Genomic DNA, 21,418 nt, shown 5'->3' with positions numbered 1-21,418 from the left:
ATCTAGCAAATAGGGTTGTCACCTTTTCTTAAAGTCAAACCTGAACACTTTAGCGGCACACTGCTTTTCCCTAAAAGGGGGAACACTGGACTCTGGTGTAAAAATAGGAACTATTGTAAAGGGGTTTCTGCTCAAAGCCCCCCACTTACATCGGAAGACCCAACATTCCCCCTTAAATCATGGTCCCAAAACGCCCCTTACATCAGAGTCCATAAACCACCCCTTACATCTGAGTCCCCCTTACCTTAGTGTATGCACTTGAGGTTTGTGGTAATTGGTTAGTTGGAGAGCATAGGTGTGTTCGCGCAACCTGGGCAGCAGAGGGAATCTGCACTCCACTGGGGGATTAGGGTGTGCCCAGGCACGCCTGAGGTTGGGGGCCACAGTCTGGTTTGAATAATATGTCCAGGTTAACACCTGGACTGTCCTGGTGAATGCTGGACAGGTAGCAACCCAACTAGCAAAGTAAAATGTTGACCAAGCATAGTATATAAGACCAAGTTGGACAAGATCAAACATCAACTCAGAAGTTTTTGGGCTTTAATAGGGCACAATTCCTCCAACACCAAAGATGGGGCATCATTTTTCTCCCACTGGCCCTTTGTGTACAAATTTGAGACCCTTGACCTATGAGGATGAGCTGAGGCTGTTCCAATTGGTGTGTGGCCTCTCTTCACTTCAGTATCGAGGAAGAGGAAGAGGTCTCAGCCTTACATATCTGAGGCTGATTGACTTAAACTTAAAATTCTCCAGATCTCAATTGAGTCCAATACATGGAGGCCCCACCTAGGACTTAAAAAAGGAACTGCTACTGATGGATTGGGGCCAGATACCACAGAAAACCTTCAGAGATCTGGTGGTGTCCATACCTCAATGAGTTATGGTGGGTGGTCATAAGTAGGGATGAGCCGAACACCCCCCGGTTCGGTTCGCACCAGAACCCGCGAACGGACCGAAAGTTCGCACGAACGTTAGAACCCCATTGACGTCTATGGGACTCGAACGTTCGAAATCAAAAGTGCTCATTTTAAAGGCTAATTTGCATGGTATTGTCCTAAAAAGGGTTTGGGGACCCGGGTCCTACCCCAGGGGACATGTATCAATGCAAAAAAAACTTTTAAAAACGGCCGTTTTTTCGGGAGCAGTGATTTTAATGATGCTTAAAGTAAAAAAAAAAAAGTGAAATATTCCTTTAAATATCGTACCTGGGGGGTGTCTATAGTATGCCTGTAAAGTGACGCGTGTTTCCCATGTTTAGAACAGTCCCTGCACCAAATGTCATTTTTAAAGGAAAAAATCTCATTTAAAACTGCTTGCGGGTTTAATGTCATGTCGGGTCATGGCAATATGGATGAAAATCAGTGAGACAAACGGCATGGGTACCCCCCAGTCCATTACCAGGCCCTTTGGGTCTTGTATGGATATTAAGGGGAACCCCGCACCCAAATTAAAATAAGGAAAGGTGTGGGGCCACCAGGCCCTATATACTCTGAACAGCAGTGCAAACAAGACAGGGACTGTAGGTTTGTTGTTAAGTAGAATCTGTTTGTAATTTTGAACATTTTTAACGTGTTTAGCTCCAGCCAACAAATCTTTTCTAAGCTTTTTGGAAAACATAGGGAAGGGTTATCACCCCTGTGACATTTGTTTTGCTGTCTTTCCTCCTCTTCAGAAGATTTCACCTCACTTTTTTGTCCCAATGAAAAATGTTTTTTGAAAATTTGGGTTTTTTTGTGGAACAAGGATTGGAAAGCATCAGTGGAAAGGAGAAATTGTTTTCCCATATTAACTCTTACAGGAGAGAATTTCCCTTCCTAGGGGTAGATTTCATCTCACTTCCTGTTGTCTCCTTCCGTTTGCAAGTAGGAGTCATTTGTAAGTTAGATGTTTGAAAGTAGGGTCCTGCCCTATATACTCAGCAAAAATTTGGGCCTTAGGTATTGCTGTGGCCACAACACTGTAAGCCCTCACAGGGCCCTGCTGTGAAATATTAGATCAAGAATTGTAATTACACGCCCCTGTTAGACAGGGGCAGAAAAATTGGGCCTTAGGCACTGGTGCTGGTGCCACAACACTGCAACCCCTCACAGACACTCTAGTTGGAATGCAGGAACGAGCCCTGCTGCAAAGTATTACATCAAAAATTGTAATTACACGCCCCTGTTAAACAGGTGCTGAAAAATTGTGCCTTAGGCACTGGTGGTGGCGCCCAGAACCAAAAATGTTCTTACAAGCTATCAGCGTGATGATTGAGGAGGAAGAGGATAATTACTCAGGGATAGTCACTCAGCATCAGCATAGGCAGTCTTTGAAGGGATCTGAGATTTCAAAAAAAATTATTCGGTTACATCAGCATCAGGTGCTTGGTAGCTGGTGGTGATCCAAGACTCATTCATTTTTATGAAGGTCAGCCGATTGACCGAGTCGGTGGACAGACGCACCCTGTGATCGGTTACCACGCCTCCAGCAGCACTGAATGTGCGTTCCGAAAGAACGCTGGATGCAGGACAGGCCAGTAGCTCAATTGCATACTGTGCAAGCTCTGGCCAGTGATCCATCCTCAAGACCCAGTAACCCAGAGGATTTTCGGTGGGAAAGGTGTCCAAGTCTGATCTTGCCCCTAGGTATTCCTGCACCATGTAAAACAGACGCTGGCGATGGTTGCTGGAACCGATCATACCTTGGGGCTGCGGACCAAAAAAATTGTCTGAACGCATCGGTCAGACGGCCACCTTCTCCACCGCTCCTTCTTTGACTGACCGAAGCCTCAGCAACACGTTGTCCAGAAACAGGAGTTTGTAACCTCCCAGTCTCTGGGAACGCGTTGCACAGACCTTTCTGCAAGGCCTCCCGAAGATGTTTCATCCTCTGCTCCCTCTGCGATGGCAAGATAAGGTCCGCAACCTTACCCTTGTAACGTGGATCAAGGAGGGTTGCCAGCCAGTATTGGTCCTTCTCCTTGATACCACGAATACGAGGATCCTTACGCAGGCTTTGCAGGATCAGGGAGGCCATGCAGCGTAGGTTTGCTGAGGCATTCGGTCCGGAGTCCTCTGGGTCACTAAGAACGACATGGTCCGCAGCCACCTCCTCCCAGCCACGTACAAGTCCATGTGTTTCTTGGGACTGATCCCTTAAAGACTGCTGCTGATGCTGAGTGCCAGGCTCCACCTCCATACTGACACAATCTTCCTCCTCCTCCTCTTCGTCCTCTTCCTGTGTGATCGGCGGGCACGCAGGAACACTGTCTGGATAAAGGGGGCCTTGAGAGCTAAGGAAGTCCTCCTCTTCCTGCCTCTGTTCTGCCTCAAGTGCCCTGTCCATTATTCCACGCAGCGTGTGCTCCAACAGGTGGACAAGGGGGACAGTGTCACTGATGCATGCACTGTCACTGCTCACCATCCTCGTGGCCTCCTCGAATGGTGACAGGACAGTGCATGCATCCCTGATCATGGCCCACTGGCGTGGGGAAAAAAAACCAAGCTCCCCTGACCCTGTCCTGGTGCCATAGTCGCACAGGTACTCATTGATGGCCCTCTGCTGCGTGTGCAGCCGCTGCAGCATGGCCAACGTTGAGTTCCACCTGGTGGGCATGTCACAGATTAGGCGGTTCTTGGGCAGGTTAAACTCCTTTTGGAGGTCCGTCAGCCGAGCACTGGCATTATATGACCGGCGGAAATGCACACAGACTTTCCTGGCCTGCCTCAGGACATCCTGTAAGCCCGGGTACCTGCCCAAGAACCGCTGCACCACCAAGTTAAGGACGTGAGCCAAACAGGGCACATGGGTCATTTGTCCCTGTCGGAGGGCAGAGAGGAGGTTGGTGCCATTGTCGCAAACCACCATTCCTGCCTTAAGTTGGCGTGGCGTCAACCACCTCTGAACCTGCCCCTGCAGAGCTGACAAAACCTCTGCCCCAGTGTGGCTCCTGTCCCCCAAGCACACCAGCTCAAGCACCGCATGGCATCTTTTGGCCTGCGTACTTGCGTAGACCCTTGAACGCCTACAGAGCACCGCTGGTTCCGAGGAAGAGGCCATAGAGGAAGAAGAAGAGGAGGGGGTGGAGGAGAGAGGTGTGTCACAATCAGCATTTTGGAGGCGTGGTGGCGGAACAACCTCCAACACTACCGCACCTTGTCCTGCATCCTTCCCAGCTGCCAGCAGAGTCACCCAATGCGCCGTGAAACTTAGGTAACGTCCCTGTCCATGCCTGCTGGACCATGAGTCAGCGGTAATATGCACCTTACCGCTGACCGCCCTGTCCAGCGAGGCATGGACATTGCCTTCCACATGCCGGTAGAGAGCCGGAATCGCCTTCCGTGAGAAAAAGTGGCGTTTGGGTACCTGCCACTGAGGAACCGCACATTCCACAAACTCACGGAAGGGGGCAGAGTCTACCAACTGAAAAGGCAGCAGTTGAAGTGCTAGCAATTTTGCCAAGCTAGCATTCAACCGCTGGGCATGTGGATGGCTGGGAGCAAACTTCTTTCGGCGGTGCAGCAGCTGGAGCAGGGAAATTTGCCTGGTACAATCTGACGTCGGTGTACCAAAAGCAGATTGCCCACAAGTACTTGGCTGTGACACACCTAATTCTACACCTTCATACCTCTCACTGCAGGTCTCAGAGAGGACTGAAGGTATAGTGGGGTTGGAGATCTCAGCTGATGAGGAGCAAGGAGTCTCTCTCTCTCTCTCTCTCTCTCTCTCTCTCTACACAGGGCCGCCGTGCAGGCGGCCTTATATAGTGTGGGGTGTGTACTAAATCCCCTGAGCCATAATTGGCCAAAGCCACCCTGGCTTTGGCCAATTACAGCTCTCTCTACTGACGGCGCTGTGATTGGCCAAGCATGCGGGTCATAGTGCATGCTTGGCCAATCATCAGCCAGCAATGCACTGCGATGCCGCAGTGAATTATGGGCCGTGACGCGCCACACGAATTTAGCGCGAACGGCCCATAACGTTCGCAATTCGGCGAACGATCGAACAGCCGATGTTCGAGTCGAACATGGGTTCAACTCGAACACGAAGCTCATCCCTAGTCATAAGGTTATCTCACCAATTAGCTGATCAGTGTATGGAAGAAGATGAAGTCTCCTTACCTTCCATCAGACCAGTAAAAACCCAACTCCAGCTTCCTGGATAAAATGAATGGAAACAAAATCTGAAATCCATGCAACATGAAGAAGTATCTGTGATATGATCAAGGTGCGCTTTTTTTAAAGGTCACAATATACCAATTGGAAATTACATTTAATCAAAATCTTGCTGTATTACATATCATCAAAGTCCATGTATAAAAGGTCCACGACACAGATCCACACTGCTCCAATGAAATGTATTCTGTTATACAAGTGCCATCCTATTGGCCATAATGTGGGATTTGATTTTAAATACCACAATCTGGAAAGAAAAGGAATTTGCCATTAGATGGCGCTAATGATTATAGGCGATGATTCTAGAACACAGAATACGGCATGTTTCATTGGAGCTGTGCGGATTTGGGTCACATTTGGTCATTGGATTTTTTTATAGGTAGACCCCATAATGTTTACTAGGAATGTCATGGTATTACTACAATTGCAGTATAGCTACAGGATGACATTACTGAAATGACAGATCACCGTATCCTTCATTACCATCCCTGAGGTACCTTTGTCTGCTCCCACTTCCAGCAGACATTCGCCCGCCCTCCTTCCCCCCACTGCACCATTCAGGAAGCGCTGCACACTTCACACATGCACAGTAGGGACCCACAAGACTTAACTGCCGGGTTCCCTTACCAGCACCTGACAAAAACCATCAGCTGGGGTGCCGACCACTGGATTCCAGGACAGGAAAGTCTGTATTCTCTATAAGGGGTGGTACTGGGAGAGGAGAACCAAGGGATGAGGCTTGGAGGTAGGTAGAGGGGGACAATTATAAAGGACAAAGTGGGGGTGAAGATTGGAATTGAATTTTTTCAAGATACATTTAAAGCCCATAACACCTTGTTGGCTGTAAGCAATACCTGGAATTCCTCTATAATCTACAACTGTTTCCTTTGCTGTATAATGGAGATTAGTAAATTAACATTCACATGAGGGGGGAAAAAAAAAAAAAAAAAAAAAAAAACCCACAACTTACTTTTGAAGATTCTCACACCTCCATCTTTTACTGTTATAAAGAAGAGAAAAAGGTCAGGGAATGGCATTAGTAACATACATCCAGATCTACAAACACACAACTTCTATATGTAGGAGAACATCAGAGGAGGAGATCCCGAGGGAGGAAATGAGGTATGAATGAAGTAGGAGTCAGACCGGCCATACACTAAGGAAATTTTGTTCAAAAGGTTTTATTTTAAGACTGTTCCATCATCATTGAAGTGCTTCCAAAAAGATATTTCGCCAGTCATCCAATGTACAAAGAATTAGTATGAATGTTCAAGCAAACATGCATAAGAACATTTGTTCACAAATCTACTAGTGTATAGCCAGCTTTAGCAGTGCCCCAGTCTGATGTGCTCCACACTTCACAGAAGAGTAATCAGCGGTGATGTAGAAGCATTGTGACCCTAAAAATAGTAAAGAGCACCGGCTTACAGCAGCCAAGTGACTCCAATACGGTTGGGGAATTAACTGTAACTGACTGTGGAAGATAAGGAGCCACACACCAGTCACCATGTATAAAGGATCAGACTTCTGACTAAAGCTGTGCAAGGGAGAAACATGTTGGGAGGTGTGGCTTTAAGATGACAATCCGATCCTCTATACGTATTGAATGGGCTGATCTGGCTAAACCCTTCATGACAAAACCCCATGGGAGGGTGAAACATGTTGAAGGATATGATTGGAGGAGACAAGTTGAAGCCAATCTTTTGTATATGGTGACTGGGCTAATTGCTAGTGTGCTAGAAGATAAGGAGCCGCACACTAGCAGTCTGTCCAGTCACAATGTAGAGAGGATCGGACCTCTATGGCTAAACCCATGAGAGGGTGAAATGTATAATCTGGAAATTCTATAGGGCAGGTTTAGACTGATGGCCAAGCTGTTTTTAGCCTCCCAATCGCACCCTTAAATCCTTCATCACAACCCAATACAGTATGTGCGGTGGTAAAAGAGGGTGGGATTCACCACCCCCACACTGCATATGTGCTTCACTGGGCAGCCAATGTTCATCTGCTGACAGCATGATCCACACACACTGAGCACAAGGACCCAACTGTCAGACAGATCCAGGCTAAAGATCAGTAGTGGGTGGACCAGCTTCCACTCATGTGACCACCAATAGCAGTCACATGGTCTCCAATCCTTCCTGCTCCCCCTCAGCAAAAGCGGCAGATGAGAACATTCATGCCCACAGCAAACATGACTGTTCCTGTCATGTTCTGTGGGAAGTACCACAGCCAAATGCAACCCATGTTAGATACGGACAGCTTGGTTTGTTAAAGGAAGTTGAACAGACACTCTGGCAGAATCACTAGAATAATAAACACAAAACAAAAAAAAAAGGGAATGCAGCTGTCACGTGTATTGATTGGTAAGCTGCAATATATTACATTTCTGGTTGGGGGTTTAATAGCGCTTGAGCTCTTTCACTGTCACTGACGTATCTCATGTGATATGTTAGTGGTCATCTTCCATTTTCTGATATCCCTTACCCAGGAGGGAGTACCATCCCTTCCAGGTCTGGCTGCCACATTCCCTGGATGTTGTGGCCGGAGGAGAAGTTAATGGAGAACAATCTGCACTCCATCAGCTTCAATGGAGGACAGGCAAGACATCAGGGGTTCAAAGAGGACTATTGTCCCTCATGTGATAGAAAAAAGGTTTATTGCAGTTAAACATTATATGTACACACATAAGCACTTACCCCTCTTCAGAAAAAAAAAAAAAAATCCCCCCACAAGAAAGGTCATCAGGCCTCCAAGTTCCCTATGTTGGCATATCTTCAAATCTTTGTATTTAACCACTTCCTGCCCGCTGGAAGATATGACATCCTGGAGTTGGGTGGTTACATCTGAATGATGGGTGCAGCTGCCAGCATCATTCAGATATCTTTATTCTGCACCATGAAAGAATTTTTTTTTTTTTTTTTTTTAACAGGTGGCAGGAGGGGGTAGAACAACCGCCCTCCAGTGTTTCTACCAACTCACCCATACAATCGTAGATGCCGGGGAATTAAATCGGCCAGCGGCGGGGGTTTACCATAGAGAATACCGGACCAGATGGTCCCCTGCAGTCTGACCTTTGAAGGCCGATGTAAATAGGTTTTCTTCTACAGCAAAGGCTGAGATGGCTTTTTTTTTTAAAAAGGTTTTTTATTCCAGGCTAGAGGAGAGATGTGAGGTCTTATAAACCCCAGATCTCTCTGTAAAGAAGACCTGTCATGCCCTATTCATATTACAAGGGAGGTTTACATTCCTTGTAATACTAATAAAAATTAAAGTGCCCCCGTTGCCGCAGGCAGAAGCGAATGCACACGCATGTTATGCCCACATGTGTAAACTGTTCAAACCACACGCCACCTACGGAGAATATCAAAGTTTGGTGCCATTCCACCAGTGTGCACAATTTTAAAAGACAGACATGTTAGGTATCCATTTACTCGGCGTAACACAATCTTTCACAAAAAAAAAAAAAAAAAAAAAAAAGCTTAATTTAGTCTTTTTTTATAGACTAAATTAAGCTTTTTTTTTTTTTTAACTAAATGTTGGAAAAATTGCTGCACAAATAAACGTGAGACATAAAAAGTTGCAATGACTGCAATTTTATTCCCTAGGGTCTCTGCTAATACACACACACACTCTGGGGGTTCCAAATAATTTTTCAAGAAATGAAAACTTTTACATGTAGGAGAGAATTCCAGAACTGGCCCGGTATGGAAGCGGTTAAAACCAAAAACACAAATATGGAAGAATGAGCTTCAAAGACATTGCATTATTTAATATAAACCGTATGTAATATACAGGTAGGTGATCCCAGAAAGTGGATTTGCCAAGTGGTTGAATTCTTACCTCCAGTCACTGTTTATCACTTTCTTGTACATTTCTGTAAAACAATCAGTTTTTATTATCTTTAATAAAGAATATCAAACACAATTAGTAATATAATATCATCACGTCCTCCATGGTGATCCAGAGAAGTCTGCAGGAGGTTCTGTGCAGTTCCAGCCCAAGGAGAGCTGAGGAACCAACTAGCAAATCTGCAGGAACAGTTGGAGCAAAGTCATCTGAGGATTGGGCTGAGAACAGTACAGGGTCTGGCCGATATTGGAAGGAGACATTCATGAATACAAGGGCACAGCGAGTAGAAGCCCGAGAGAAATCTTGGGAGAGACCAATTGCTGTTGTGTTTTTTTTAATTTTTTATTTTTCTTGGAGACGGTTTCAGACTTGCTGGCCTGTTTCCAGAGTGGGAACCCCATAGGCCAAATTGTTCACATGTTTCTTCCTCGAAAACCTTAGATAATGGTTTTGAGATGGTGTCCTCAACCAAGTTTAAACTAGTTCTGGGTGTGCCAAGAAGGGCTTTTTTTCCCAGCAGGAACACAGTTCCAGCACTGAATGTATGTAATAGCATGGGGTGTGCTGGAGGGTCTATTGATGTTGGTTGCTGGGGGGGGGGGGGGGGGGGGGTCTATTTTTACTGGCTGCTGGAAGATCTGTTGCTGCTGGGGGGGGGGGGGGTCTAATGTTGCTTGGGCGGTTCACTGTTGCTGCAGTCCATTGTGTGAGGATCCATTGCTGGGATTCTATTCCTGGCTGCAGGGGGATCGATTTTACTGCTTTTCTTTTTCTCATTAACATGTTCCATACAAATGATTTAGCACCACAAAATGGTACTTTGTTCTGTATTCTCTAAAAGGGGCAGTACTGGTAGGTGGGTAGGAGGTGGAATCAAGGGACGTGGTCAGGTGGGTAGGGGCAAAGACAAGGGGTGACTCAGATGGGGGGTCCTGCACCTATTCTGAGAAAAAAAAAAGCCCTGGTGCAAAGGCTCACCCTAATCCCCTTTTCAGTTCTACAAATATAAAAAGGACACCATCTGCTTGGTTGTTGCTTGAAATGCCGAGCAAATACTGTGTCTGGCTGCCATGCAATAAATAAGGAATAGTACTTGGGACACACAGTGGGACCAGTATGGGATCTGCACTACATTTGATTTTCCTAATTGTTACATCAGTTAGGGGGTTTGCTGGAGAGGTATATTTAGCTGGGAATCCTTGATCACCTACCACGAATGGCCAACGAAACCCAATCAGCTCCAAGTGCACTGCCCCACAATCCTGCAGAAAAAAAAAATAAAGGGCTACATTAGTGCTGAATATAAAATGAGGATCAGTTATGAATTGTAAATGACCTTTTAGTATTTCCATAGCCGTATACACATTCATATTTAATTATGAGTTCTCTCCAACTGTCAAGGACATAGATTTCAGATAATGGTCATTTGATAGAGCCATGGTATATGTATAGATCTGTAGCACCGTGCCAAAGGCTGGATAACTGCAGTCTTTGGCTCTGCTGTACTTAGTTGAGAAGTAATTCTTCAGGTCTGGTCACGTCTATTCCCAAGCCTGGTGGCTGATTACTCCTGCCTGCCTCTGGAAAAATATTACACAAATATATAGTGTGGGAGGGTCAATCAATGGGTTATGAATTTATGACCTCTACCATTCTCTGGGAGGGAGTGGTTGGGGGGAAAATAAACTTTAGTAGGGTCTGACCAAAGCCCTCTGGCTTCTGGGGCCTCTGTCCCCTGGGGAGCAGCCTATGTTAACTAAAATCTGTTATGCATCTCGACTCTCTCGCTCCTTATTGGCTCAGACATGGCAGCAGCCATAGGCTCCCGCTGCAGCCAGTCAGAGCCACTCACAAGGAAGTGGGGGGCAGGGTCAAACCTGGCTGTGTGCCTTATGGACACAGAGCAAGGCTCGGGAGAGAGCGTGCACCAGTCACCCCCATAGCAAGCAGCTTGGCCTGAGGGTGGAGCCCAGAGTGCCAGAGGGAGATCCAAGAGGAAGATTGGGGCTTCTTTGTGAAACCACCACAGAGCAAGTATGACAAGGTTTGCCATTTTATAAAAAAAATTAAATTATAAAACCCTTACAATCACTTTAAGCTCATCATCATGTACATCATTTTTTAGCATGCAATCTCTCGCAAAAACAAAAAAAGATTTTGCATAGGAAAAAATTACACCAACAAATGAAACATCTGATTTGGTGACAAGATAAAATAGCACAGGTAAGATTTGACCATTTTTGATTCGACTCACCTTGAAGATAAATCAAGTCATGTTCAGGCAGCTCCTTCAATAAACGTCCTTCTCTAAACCTACATCCCAGATGCTCAGTCTTTATATAGCAGTCATAAGCAGGAAATCCAGACTTGTGTGGAGTGAACTCAAACCAAGCTTCTGAAATGAGATTTTCCTCCAGTTATTGTCCATCCAGAGAATGATGTGTCCTATACACAATGAAGAGTCATCTCTATTTCCTCTTCATTGCAAACAATGACCTTCCAAGCTTCATCAAGGACAAGAAAAAAAAAAATATGGAATGGAGAAGAGCAATTGCAAGGCTGGCCATCCACTATGGGGATTTGGTTTCAAAAATTGTCTTAAAAAACATTTAAAGGATTGGTGGGGTCAAGTCAAAGCTATTTGATGCAGTAATGAGAAAAGTCAAACAGGATGGAAATTCTCTCCAATGAACACATTTCAATCAGTGAATGGTTTTCACTCCAGAAACTCCATTTATTCCAAAATTGAACCTCTAGTTGGGGGAGGGAATGGAGTTGAAGCCTTCCTGTCACATTTGTAATTGAGTATCTCTTGGTGTGCACTTCCATCCCTCCCCGATATACTACTGGGGATTTTTACTGCGTCCCTTTGGGATTAAAGTATTCTTACCTCCAATGTATACTGAGATAAGCACAGAACAATTTTTGCATCTGTCGAGATTAAACTGTGTGGGAGGGACTTCATCCTGACCCTACCAATCAAAATGACAAGAGGAAAAAGAAGAGTAGCTGGAGGGGCTCATGGACACCACATGGCTGGTGTGGAGGTGAGCATAGTTCCAGGAAACCAATTTTGAATGACTTTGATCAACTGATGGAATGTACTGTTGAGTATTTTTTAAAATGAACATTTATTGGAAAATTGACTAGTGTATGGCCAGCTTTAGTGCTCCACTAGCTCGATAAGCAGCTTTCTCTACATCCACTTAGTGTCTGATCGGCAGGGCTTAATCTGGATGGCATCAGCCCACCAGGGAAGGAGCTTGTAAATTCTGTAATAAAATAGTATATGGATAATGGGAAGCCCAAGTCCCAATTATTTTTAGTATTCTTTTATAGGAATCACATGGTGAGGAATAAAGAGGCCATTCTAGTAAACACACCTGATCTGTTTTCATGCATTTTACTTTTTCTCACAGCACAGTAGATGGGATACGGGTCTTCACCGATATCGCAAATCTCTTTGTGACTGGACAGCTTTTCTTCATTAATCTGCAGAGAAAAAAAAAAAAAAAGTGTAATAGTGGAAGTTGTTTTAGGGTGTGCCCCCCCCCCCCCCCAGCTTTTTTTTTTGGCTGGTACAAGCCAAGAGGACAGCTGGGGTTAATTTAAAAGCAAGGTCATGAACAGGCAAGCAGCAAAAACTAGAATAATTATGTCCAAGTCAGGATGGTATCTTGTGAATAATCATGAATAACTAAAAAAAAAAAAAAAAAAAAAAAAAAAAACACACGTAAAAAAACGCCAAGACCTGGATTCAGGTCACTATCCCAGAATACACTGCTGCTATGTTTGTCATATCTGAAAACTGTACATCAGAATGATTAGTAATTAGCTGAACTGATGTACAAATCATGACTTTTTCCCATAGAAGTCAACTTTAGCTCCATTACCTTCTGCTACCCAAGCTTTAATTAGCAACGTTGTCCATTACCATACTTGTTTTAGAAGGTTAATTAGAACTATATATGAAATAAAATGAACTGGAATGTACCAAAACAATGTTAATAAAGTAGCAAAACCCCTTTTAATATCAGTCCTCACCAGGAATGAGCCAATGGTTTGCTGCAATTTTTTTGGTGCTTGGACAAATGTGCAGACTTATTCCCGAGCAAAACGCGTATGTATGGTCACTGACAGATAGCAGGGACATTGTCATATGAGCATATTTGGCCAATGTCACCACCAGCCACGCTCCCCTATTTATATGAATGACAGCTCATGAAAAATAAAATTCAGCTAATGGTACTGTTAGCATAGGTTGTGTGCACCAGGTCCCTCTTTTAAGAAGTCAGCAGGCACCACGATGGATTCACAGCTAGGAATGTTTGCGAGTTTAAATAAAGGGCTTGTCAAACATTTGGGTGTCTTTATTACACCCCCTCATGTTGAGGGCATGTGTCCTGTTATGGTTTGGGGGGCGGGGGGGGGGGGTGCGCACTTTGAAGTTCAGCAAACCCAGGACAGTTTGGCTCATTTTGAGTCCTTACAAATGCCTCAGATTGCCGGTACTGATAACATCTGAGAGGAAGTTGGGATGCAGACAAACTGCAACAAAGAGGCTGATATTGATGAACAGAAAAATAAAGAGACTGTGATGCCTCCATTATTCAAGAAGCTAAAGTCAATTCACTTCAGAGCTAAAGGTTCTTCTTGGTTTAAAACCTTGGACAGGACCTGGCATGTACGTACTTTATTCATGACGAAGAACACGAATGTATAGGCCCAAAGATCTGTCAGAGTGTATGAGTCTCCAAGAAATTTCTCTTTTATCTTCTCCCATGGCTTTGTCCAGTCCCGGTCAGTTTCCAATTTGATTCGCTCACATAACCAAAACTCCAGATCTTTCATGTATGAAAAGTCCGACCAGTTACTTTTAGCATACAGAGAGGACATACACCTGGAACATTAAAGTAGTAAGTCAGATGATTGATAGGCAAGTTATTCATTCAACATGCTTCCTTTGCCTGAAATCTCTACCCAATTTGTTGTTTAACCACTTCAGCCCCGGAAGGATTTGCCCCCTTCCTGACCAGGACATTTTTTGCGATATGGCACTGCGTCAATTTAACTGACAATTGCTTGGGTGTACCGAAACAAAATGTATATCCTTTGTTTTCCCACAAATAGAGCTTTATGGTGGCATTTGATCACTTCTGCAGTTTATTTTTTGCGCTATAACAAGAAAATTGACAATTTTGAAAAAAATATATAAAAAAAATTATATAACACACACTCATCAGTTTAGGCTGATATGTATTCTTCTACATATTTAGTAAAAATGCAATAAGCGTATATTTGTAGATGCTATAACATTTGCGCAAACCAAATAGGGGAAAGATTTGGCATTTTTATAGTTTTTTACACTAGTAATGGTGGTGATCTGCAATTGTTAGCGGGACTGCAACATTACAATGGACACTTGACACATTTTGGCAATCAGAGCTAAAAATAGCCACGGATTTACTGTCTAAATGTCACTGGCAGGGAAGCGGTCAACACTAGGGGTGATCAAGGGGGTTAACTTTGTTTCCGTATGTGAGTTTCTAACTGTGGGGAGGGAAATGTGGCGGACTAGGAGAGAGATTGTTGTTCCTACCTAGTAGGGACACAATCTGTCTCCTCTCTCCTGACAGAACCAGGATTTGTGCATTTACACACAGCGAGTTCTCAGCCATTTAATAAAAGTGATCCAGATGGCTTTTCTTCCTCCCGATCACCTTTACAGTAGCCCCCCCCCCCCCCCCCCCCCCCCCCCTTCACTGCCACCTGCAGTGGTTCACCAGCTATCCCATTCCTTTAGGGAGCCCCAGACTGCTGAAAATGTCTCCATCTATCAAGCAGGAGGAGATTGAGAAACATCTTATACCTGATCTCCCTGCAAGCCAGGCCAGGGAGACGCATGCTGGGGTTCTTTAAGTGACACTTCCACTTTTGATCATCACTCTCTCCTCATTTATAAAACCTGCATTTATATTCCCGCTATTCCCATCCACCTTAAACTGCTCAAATGTCTCCTTGGTAAACTTTGAATTGTGTTACTGCTGTTTCACAGCCATCTATAGACCTGTTCACATTTTGAGGTTTATTTGGTTTTCAACTGGCTTACCCAAGTTATGGGCTGCCGTACTTTTACATTCCTACCCCCTTGGCCCTGTTGTAGGTTGCTTGTGGTGTGAAAAGTTTGCTGTGCTAGTTGTGTGCCGAATATTAACTCCTAATTGGCAAATCCCATCCACACCCACCACAGTATTAAACAAGAGCACTTTTTTTGGAGGACACAGACCCAGGAGATGAATGCTGGGGTTCTTCCAATAAAGTGGGATTTCTTTAAATTAGGTGACACTTCAGCTTCAGTAATTTGCACAAAACGAACATCGAAAGCAAACTTTACAAAATCAGCGGACTGCAGGTGACCTCGTTTCACATTCAGCTCTCCTTCCTCTCTGAAAACATGTACTCCGTCGCTTGTTTTCACAGTTACAGCCTCTTAACTCCTCATCCCTCCCACAAAAAAAAAAAAAAAAAAAACACAACACACACAACACAAAGACACGATTCTGGGACATGTGCCCTTATATAAAACACAATGCTCATTACCTACCTCAATTTTCTGCTTCTCATCTCTGCAAATATAGATCCTCAAACCCTGGGCCTCCCTTTTTAAAAATTGTACCCAATGCATCCATCACCTCACATCCTCTGGAAGCACTCACAATATTAGTCTCCCCTTTTCAAAACCAGGCTTCCCATTCTCCTGTGCCCTCTGGAATGCCCCTCTGTGGGCAAACAAAGTCACCACTGTTCACAACCTTGTGACCAACTCCTTTAATTTACTTGCTGTAACCGAAAACTGGCTTCATGAAACCAACACTGCCTCTCCGTCCCTCTCCATGGTGGCCTTCACTGGACCTCACTCCTAGACCTAGAGGATGCAAGGGAGGTGGAATATAACCACAGAGCACCAGCTAATCTCCACCCTCACTGTCCACGTCTATTCTCTCCAATTTTCTTAAGTGCTGTGATCTACCGATCCCCTGGACCATCATCAACTCTACTTGACATTGTTTGGCCTGGCTACCCTACTTTCTCTTGTCTGCAATTACCATAATCCTTCTCAGTGACTTCAACATCCCTGTTCATATGAACACTCCTACTTCTAAAACTTCCTAGTCTAAACTCTCATTTGACCTGAAGCAATGGGTACAGCTTCTACTTGCTCTGATGGCAACACCCTTGACCTTGTATCCTCCTACCCATGTGCAACCTCTCCAACAATCCTTTTCCTCGCTCTGATCACCACCTTATCAGTTTTAAAATGTCTTCCACTACCTTTGCCTCCAATTGCCCAACAATCACTCGTAAAATAGTTGCCACTTTAACCCTTCTCTTTTCTGCTACTGACCACCTGTCCTGCCCCAATCTAGCCACTTCCATGTACAATAGATCCCTATCCTCTGCCCTGGACAAGCTTGCCCTCATCCCTACACAGAATCAGGTCCTGACCCTACAAACCCTGACAAACAGATGACACCAGAAGTCTCAAAACATAGCCGGGCTCTTGAGCATCAGTGGAAGACCAAGTCTCTCAAGAACTTCAACCAATTAAAATCTGCCCTCCAAAAATGCAATTCCTGCCTCCTCCCCAAGCAGACCTATTTTATCTCATTAACACCTTATCATCCAGTCCATGTCAAACTCTTCTCTACCTTTAAACTCTGCTTCATCCTCCACTGCTTCCACCCACTAACTGCCCAGGAGATCGCCAATCACTTCAAATATTAAATCTTTTATCATTTGATGAAATCTCCACTTTACCGGCATCTCCCCCACACCCATGTCAACAAGTATAATCAACACTCCCCTTATTCAACCCTACTGAAGAGAATCGAACGGTATTTACGTATAGCTGACAAGACCAGCTAGGTATTATCATAGCAATTACCACACTCACAAGACCCTCAGTACTGAGGAGATGGCTTCTTGGTGAACACAAAAAGAGATAATGCAGAGGTTATGTTCAAAGCTATCCGATTTAATTCTAGACGGGTATACAACTTATATACGTTAACATTAACCAATCACATGGAAGATGGGCGTGGTTAATACAGAGGTGTACATTTCACATCATTACATATCAATAATTATTCCATCTGCTTTTATGACTCAGTCATGAGTCCTGCTTCCCCATTTCATGTCTCATGACACAGGAAAGGTGGCCCAGACATATTGAGCCACAATTCTTTAGATGTTACAGAATAAAATTGCTTATGCAAGATATATTTTCTTATTTGTATGCTTTATAGAAAGCCTGTTATAAAGCTGAAAAACAGAACTAGTTGACTTTAACTAGAGTCTGAATATACAAGATAAGATTTATGAATTTATATGACTCCATGGCCGCACAAGATGGAGTCACCTCTGTTCAGTCATTACTACACCTACTACTATAGACAAGGTTACTAAACTTATTTCTAACACCCAAACCACCTGTCCCCTGGACCCTCACAAATACTATGGTCACCCTCTGATTCTATCCGACACTCTCTAACACAGCTTCAATCTCCCTCTTTTCTGTCATCTTCCCAAACATTCTCTAGTCACCCACATACTTAAACAAGCCTTCCTTGGACCCTACCAATCTTAATCTACACCCCATTTCTTTGCTCCCCTTTTCCTATAGACTCCATGAATGGCTGGTCTACAAACAAAAAGCAATGAAGTTGAAAGCGACAATGATTTCATTACTTCTATTTAAGAGCTATCTTTCCCTGGCCACTGTAGCTAGAGAGGCAGCTAATCAAGCATTGTCTGTGCTGGATTAGCAGGGGAGACACAATAGGTCTAATAGACCCTTCAAGTCTCCATAAAGAACCTATTACCTGCCTATGCTAATCACATAGCGGGGGGGGGGGGATGGGGGGGGGGGGGGGTCATAGCCTGGTAATTAAAGGGGGTAAAACCTTCCAAGGCTGAAGTGGTAACTTTTCTATTTAAATAAAATATTTTAACGTGAAAAATTTCTAAAATTGCCCTGGGCGTGAAGTGGTAAAAAAAAAAAAAAAAAAAAAAAAAAAAAGTCAATTATATATTCAATAATTTATATAAACTGTTAGAATATACATATATACCATGTTGCTCCAGATATCGCACTGATGAAGGTCACGGTACCCAAAAGGTTGAGTTCAGCCAGTTTAGAAATTGTTCCCAGAAAACCAACCATGGCACGGAGTCCACCCCCAGATCCCAAGACCGCGATTACAGGAGGGTTGCAATTCTTCAGGGAAAAAAAAAAAACAACAAACATGAAAAGGTCTACTTTAGATGGAATATGTAAACAGTGGTAATAAATTGATAAAACAGCATGAAAACTCAATACAAGTATGGGATAAATCAACATCTGTATAAAGCTATAGTATGAGGATGAAGGGAAATCTTACCTTATATAATAGTTAAGGAATAAACAAATGAGAGTTGTACTCTGATCTCCACTCCTCCAAATTTGTTCAATTCAATCATCAGCTTTATACCTGAAACATGGCTTCAACCAGAAGCCCCTCTTAAATGCATTTCATCATGAATGGCTTGGCCATAAGGCTGGGATTCACACCTATGCATTTTCAGTGCTTTTTGCACTACAGTCCAGCCCCTCTTCCTTAATGTGTTTCATCATGAATGGCTTGGCCATAAGGGTTTGGGTTATTTTTGTAACTATGGTGAGACATTTTAGGGAAGTGGTGGCTTATGGATGAAGACATGAGTGCAGCTATACTATCACAAATGGGATGAAGACTGGAAAATTGTAGAGGCCTCATACACCTCCTCTGCCCTACACTCCTAGAGGTGGAGGCAGAGAGTGTGATGGCATGGAGTAACACAAGTACCAGAGTAGCTGGCTGGTGGTGTCCGCTCCTTAGGCGGGTAGAGCTGGAAGTTGCAGTCCTCAGGACAGGATGCTGAAGCAGCTTGGCACCAGAGCAGGAAATGGTAGCAGGGCCAGGATGCAGGTGGCAGTCGGCTTTATCCAGGCAGTGAAGGACCAGATCAGCAGGCAGAGCAAGTCCAGGAAGTAAACCAAGATCAGCAACAGCTGGGCAAAGTAGTACATTTGCCTATTCCTTACAATGGTGAGCAAGGATGGGCCTCTTTGAGCCAGCACCTCATTTGTTCATGAACAGGAGAGGAGCAGGTCTGGAGAAATGCTTACTTGGTTTATGTGGTTTCAAAATCAAGGTTTACAAGACTAAAATACTAAAGACTTACCTCTTTAACATTCATGCCTAAGGACAAAAGGGTCTCCTTTACTTTTTTCATCCTTGCCTTGACAGCTATGGTTTCCTCTTCTGAACTATAAAGTGTGGGGAAAAAAAAAAAAAAAAAAATTTACAGACAGAATATAGTTAAAGTTTCTCCAGAGACAAGACTCATTCTGGATAAAATGGAATTCAATAACTTTATCAAATTAATAGAAATATCCCCAAAGTGGGAAAGAATCCCTCTTGATCAAGCTTTCCCATTAAAGGAGCCATTCTCAACCTGGGTCCTGTGGAGCTCTAAGGTTCCTTGAGTTGTGGCTCATTGACCTCCCATTTAATGGTGCTTGCATAGTGTCAGGGAGGTCAAAGGATGAGGTGCATGACATGAAGGATGACGTTCAAGCCTGAACCTAGGTTCAGACTAAGCTTTGGTCACGTGGTACTTCAGACAAACACCTGAACTACTGCCTATTTGGGAGTAGCTGTAAGACAGACAAGAGACGACTATCTCCTGCTGTTAATGCTTGCACCCGTAGGGTCCCTGAGAAACCCCTGAGGTCACAGGGAAACCTTTTCCTTTAAATTTTCTACAAATAAAAGTCCTGTTGAAGATATTTGAAATACAGGATGACAGATTCATGTTGCCAGCACCACCCAATGTCTATTTTTTTGTTCTGCAGTAGAAAAAGGACTATATTAAAATTGGTGAAAGTGACATTACTTACCCATCTACAAGATCAATATTTCCCTGTGAAGACAAAAGAGACACATTGTGATGTTCGGAAACAACCTGGTGATACAAACCAAAAATGTCCAAACACACATTTTTCCAGAATTAATGAAAAGTTCTTGTGACCCCCGGAGGAGGTATCACAGCTCAAACATTGATTTTTGCTCCACTCATTTTATCTCTACAAGTCAGTGGGAATTCCAAATCAGTTAGCAGGAGCTTCATGGAAAGGAACGTAGAAAGTAGGGATGGGCGAACGGTTCAGCCCGAGCATAAGTTCAGGCCAAACTTTGGTTGTTCGGAAAACAGCAAACATTATGCAGTGTTCAGGGGAAATTCGAAAGCCGCTGGAACACCATTAACCCCTTCCTGCCGAGCGTATGCAGATGTGCGGCCTCGGGTTTTGGGGGTTATACCGGGATGATGCCCACATCACATATTTGTGACCTCAGACATAAAGGGTCATAAGGAAATGGCAAGAGGCTTGATATCATGCTGGAGGAGGATCATGGGAGAGGACACGGGAGGATTTGGAGTCAATTTTCTGCACTTTATTTTATTGCAGTGCAGACTGTATTCACATAATTGTGTCATTTACATAGTGGATGTTATTTCACTAGTTTATTTTCAATGGATTTTAGAAAAGGCAGAGATGCATTTGTTTAAATAAAATAGTATATAAACACTGTATAGAGACAGGAGATGGAGAGATACAAAGTAACATTGTTTGCAAGTATTTTTCCAGCACTTTTTTTGATGTGTTATTTCCCTGTGCTGACATTTCTATCTATGGTCTCTAATGTGCAAAAACATTCAACATGCTAATGTGCATTAAAATTGTGTATTTATAAAAAGGACCAGAAGATTTTTTTTTTTTTTTTTTTTTTTTAAGTTAAATGAGAAGGGATACTTTACACACTACTCATCTATTTAAGGAAGGGGGGGGGGGGCTAGGTTTTAAAAAGGTGGTGTCCCAGATTTAATAAACCCCCTGCCCGGGTTTTGGGGAAGAGGCCATACTCCTCAGAGAACAAGGTGCTTTGCTGAGTGATCTGCCATAGCAAGAACACCCCCCCCCCCCCCCCCCCATCCATATAGCCTGGTATGGTCACTTGGTCAGCCAGGCTTTATGCTCAAATATTAAAAAAAAAAAAAAAAAAAAAAAAAAAAAAAAGGGGCCTGGTTCTAGATAGCCAGGTAAGAGGTTACTTTAGTAACAAATTTTAATCATGTCGAAAATACTGATAGTATTATCAAAAAATGTAAATGTCTTTATTATTAAATGGTAGTACAAAACATCAAGATTGGTAAGACAACCTATTGATAAAAACGTTATGTTAAAATTACTGATTAGGTCCGGTAGAGTACATGATCATTAAACAAGCTAGACAGACATTACAAAAAAAAAAAAAAACAAACGTATGACA

General features: G+C 43.7%; 1 protein-coding gene across 1 annotated transcript in view; it reads right to left on the bottom strand.

The window, feature by feature from the left end:
• LOC141128916 (cytosolic phospholipase A2 gamma-like) overlaps positions 1-21,418 on the bottom strand; it is a 71,212-nt gene that overhangs the window by 35,565 nt on the left and 14,229 nt on the right. Inside the window, exons 2-7 of the mRNA XM_073616566.1 lie at positions 19,987-20,009; positions 19,269-19,353; positions 18,137-18,282; positions 13,698-13,905; positions 12,423-12,497; positions 8,997-9,055 (exon numbers count right to left, since the gene is read on the bottom strand). Coding sequence (XP_073472667.1) covers positions 8,997-9,055; positions 12,423-12,497; positions 13,698-13,905; positions 18,137-18,282; positions 19,269-19,353; positions 19,987-20,009 — 596 coding nt within the window. The remainder of the gene's footprint in view (positions 1-8,996; positions 9,056-12,422; positions 12,498-13,697; positions 13,906-18,136; positions 18,283-19,268; positions 19,354-19,986; positions 20,010-21,418) is intronic.

Source organism: Aquarana catesbeiana, linkage group LG01, assembly GCF_042186555.1.
Source record: "Aquarana catesbeiana isolate 2022-GZ linkage group LG01, ASM4218655v1, whole genome shotgun sequence".
Taxonomy (NCBI): domain Eukaryota; kingdom Metazoa; phylum Chordata; class Amphibia; order Anura; family Ranidae; genus Aquarana; species Aquarana catesbeiana.
The sequence above is the reverse complement of the archived record's forward strand: the minus strand, read 5'-3'. Positions and strand labels throughout refer to the sequence as shown.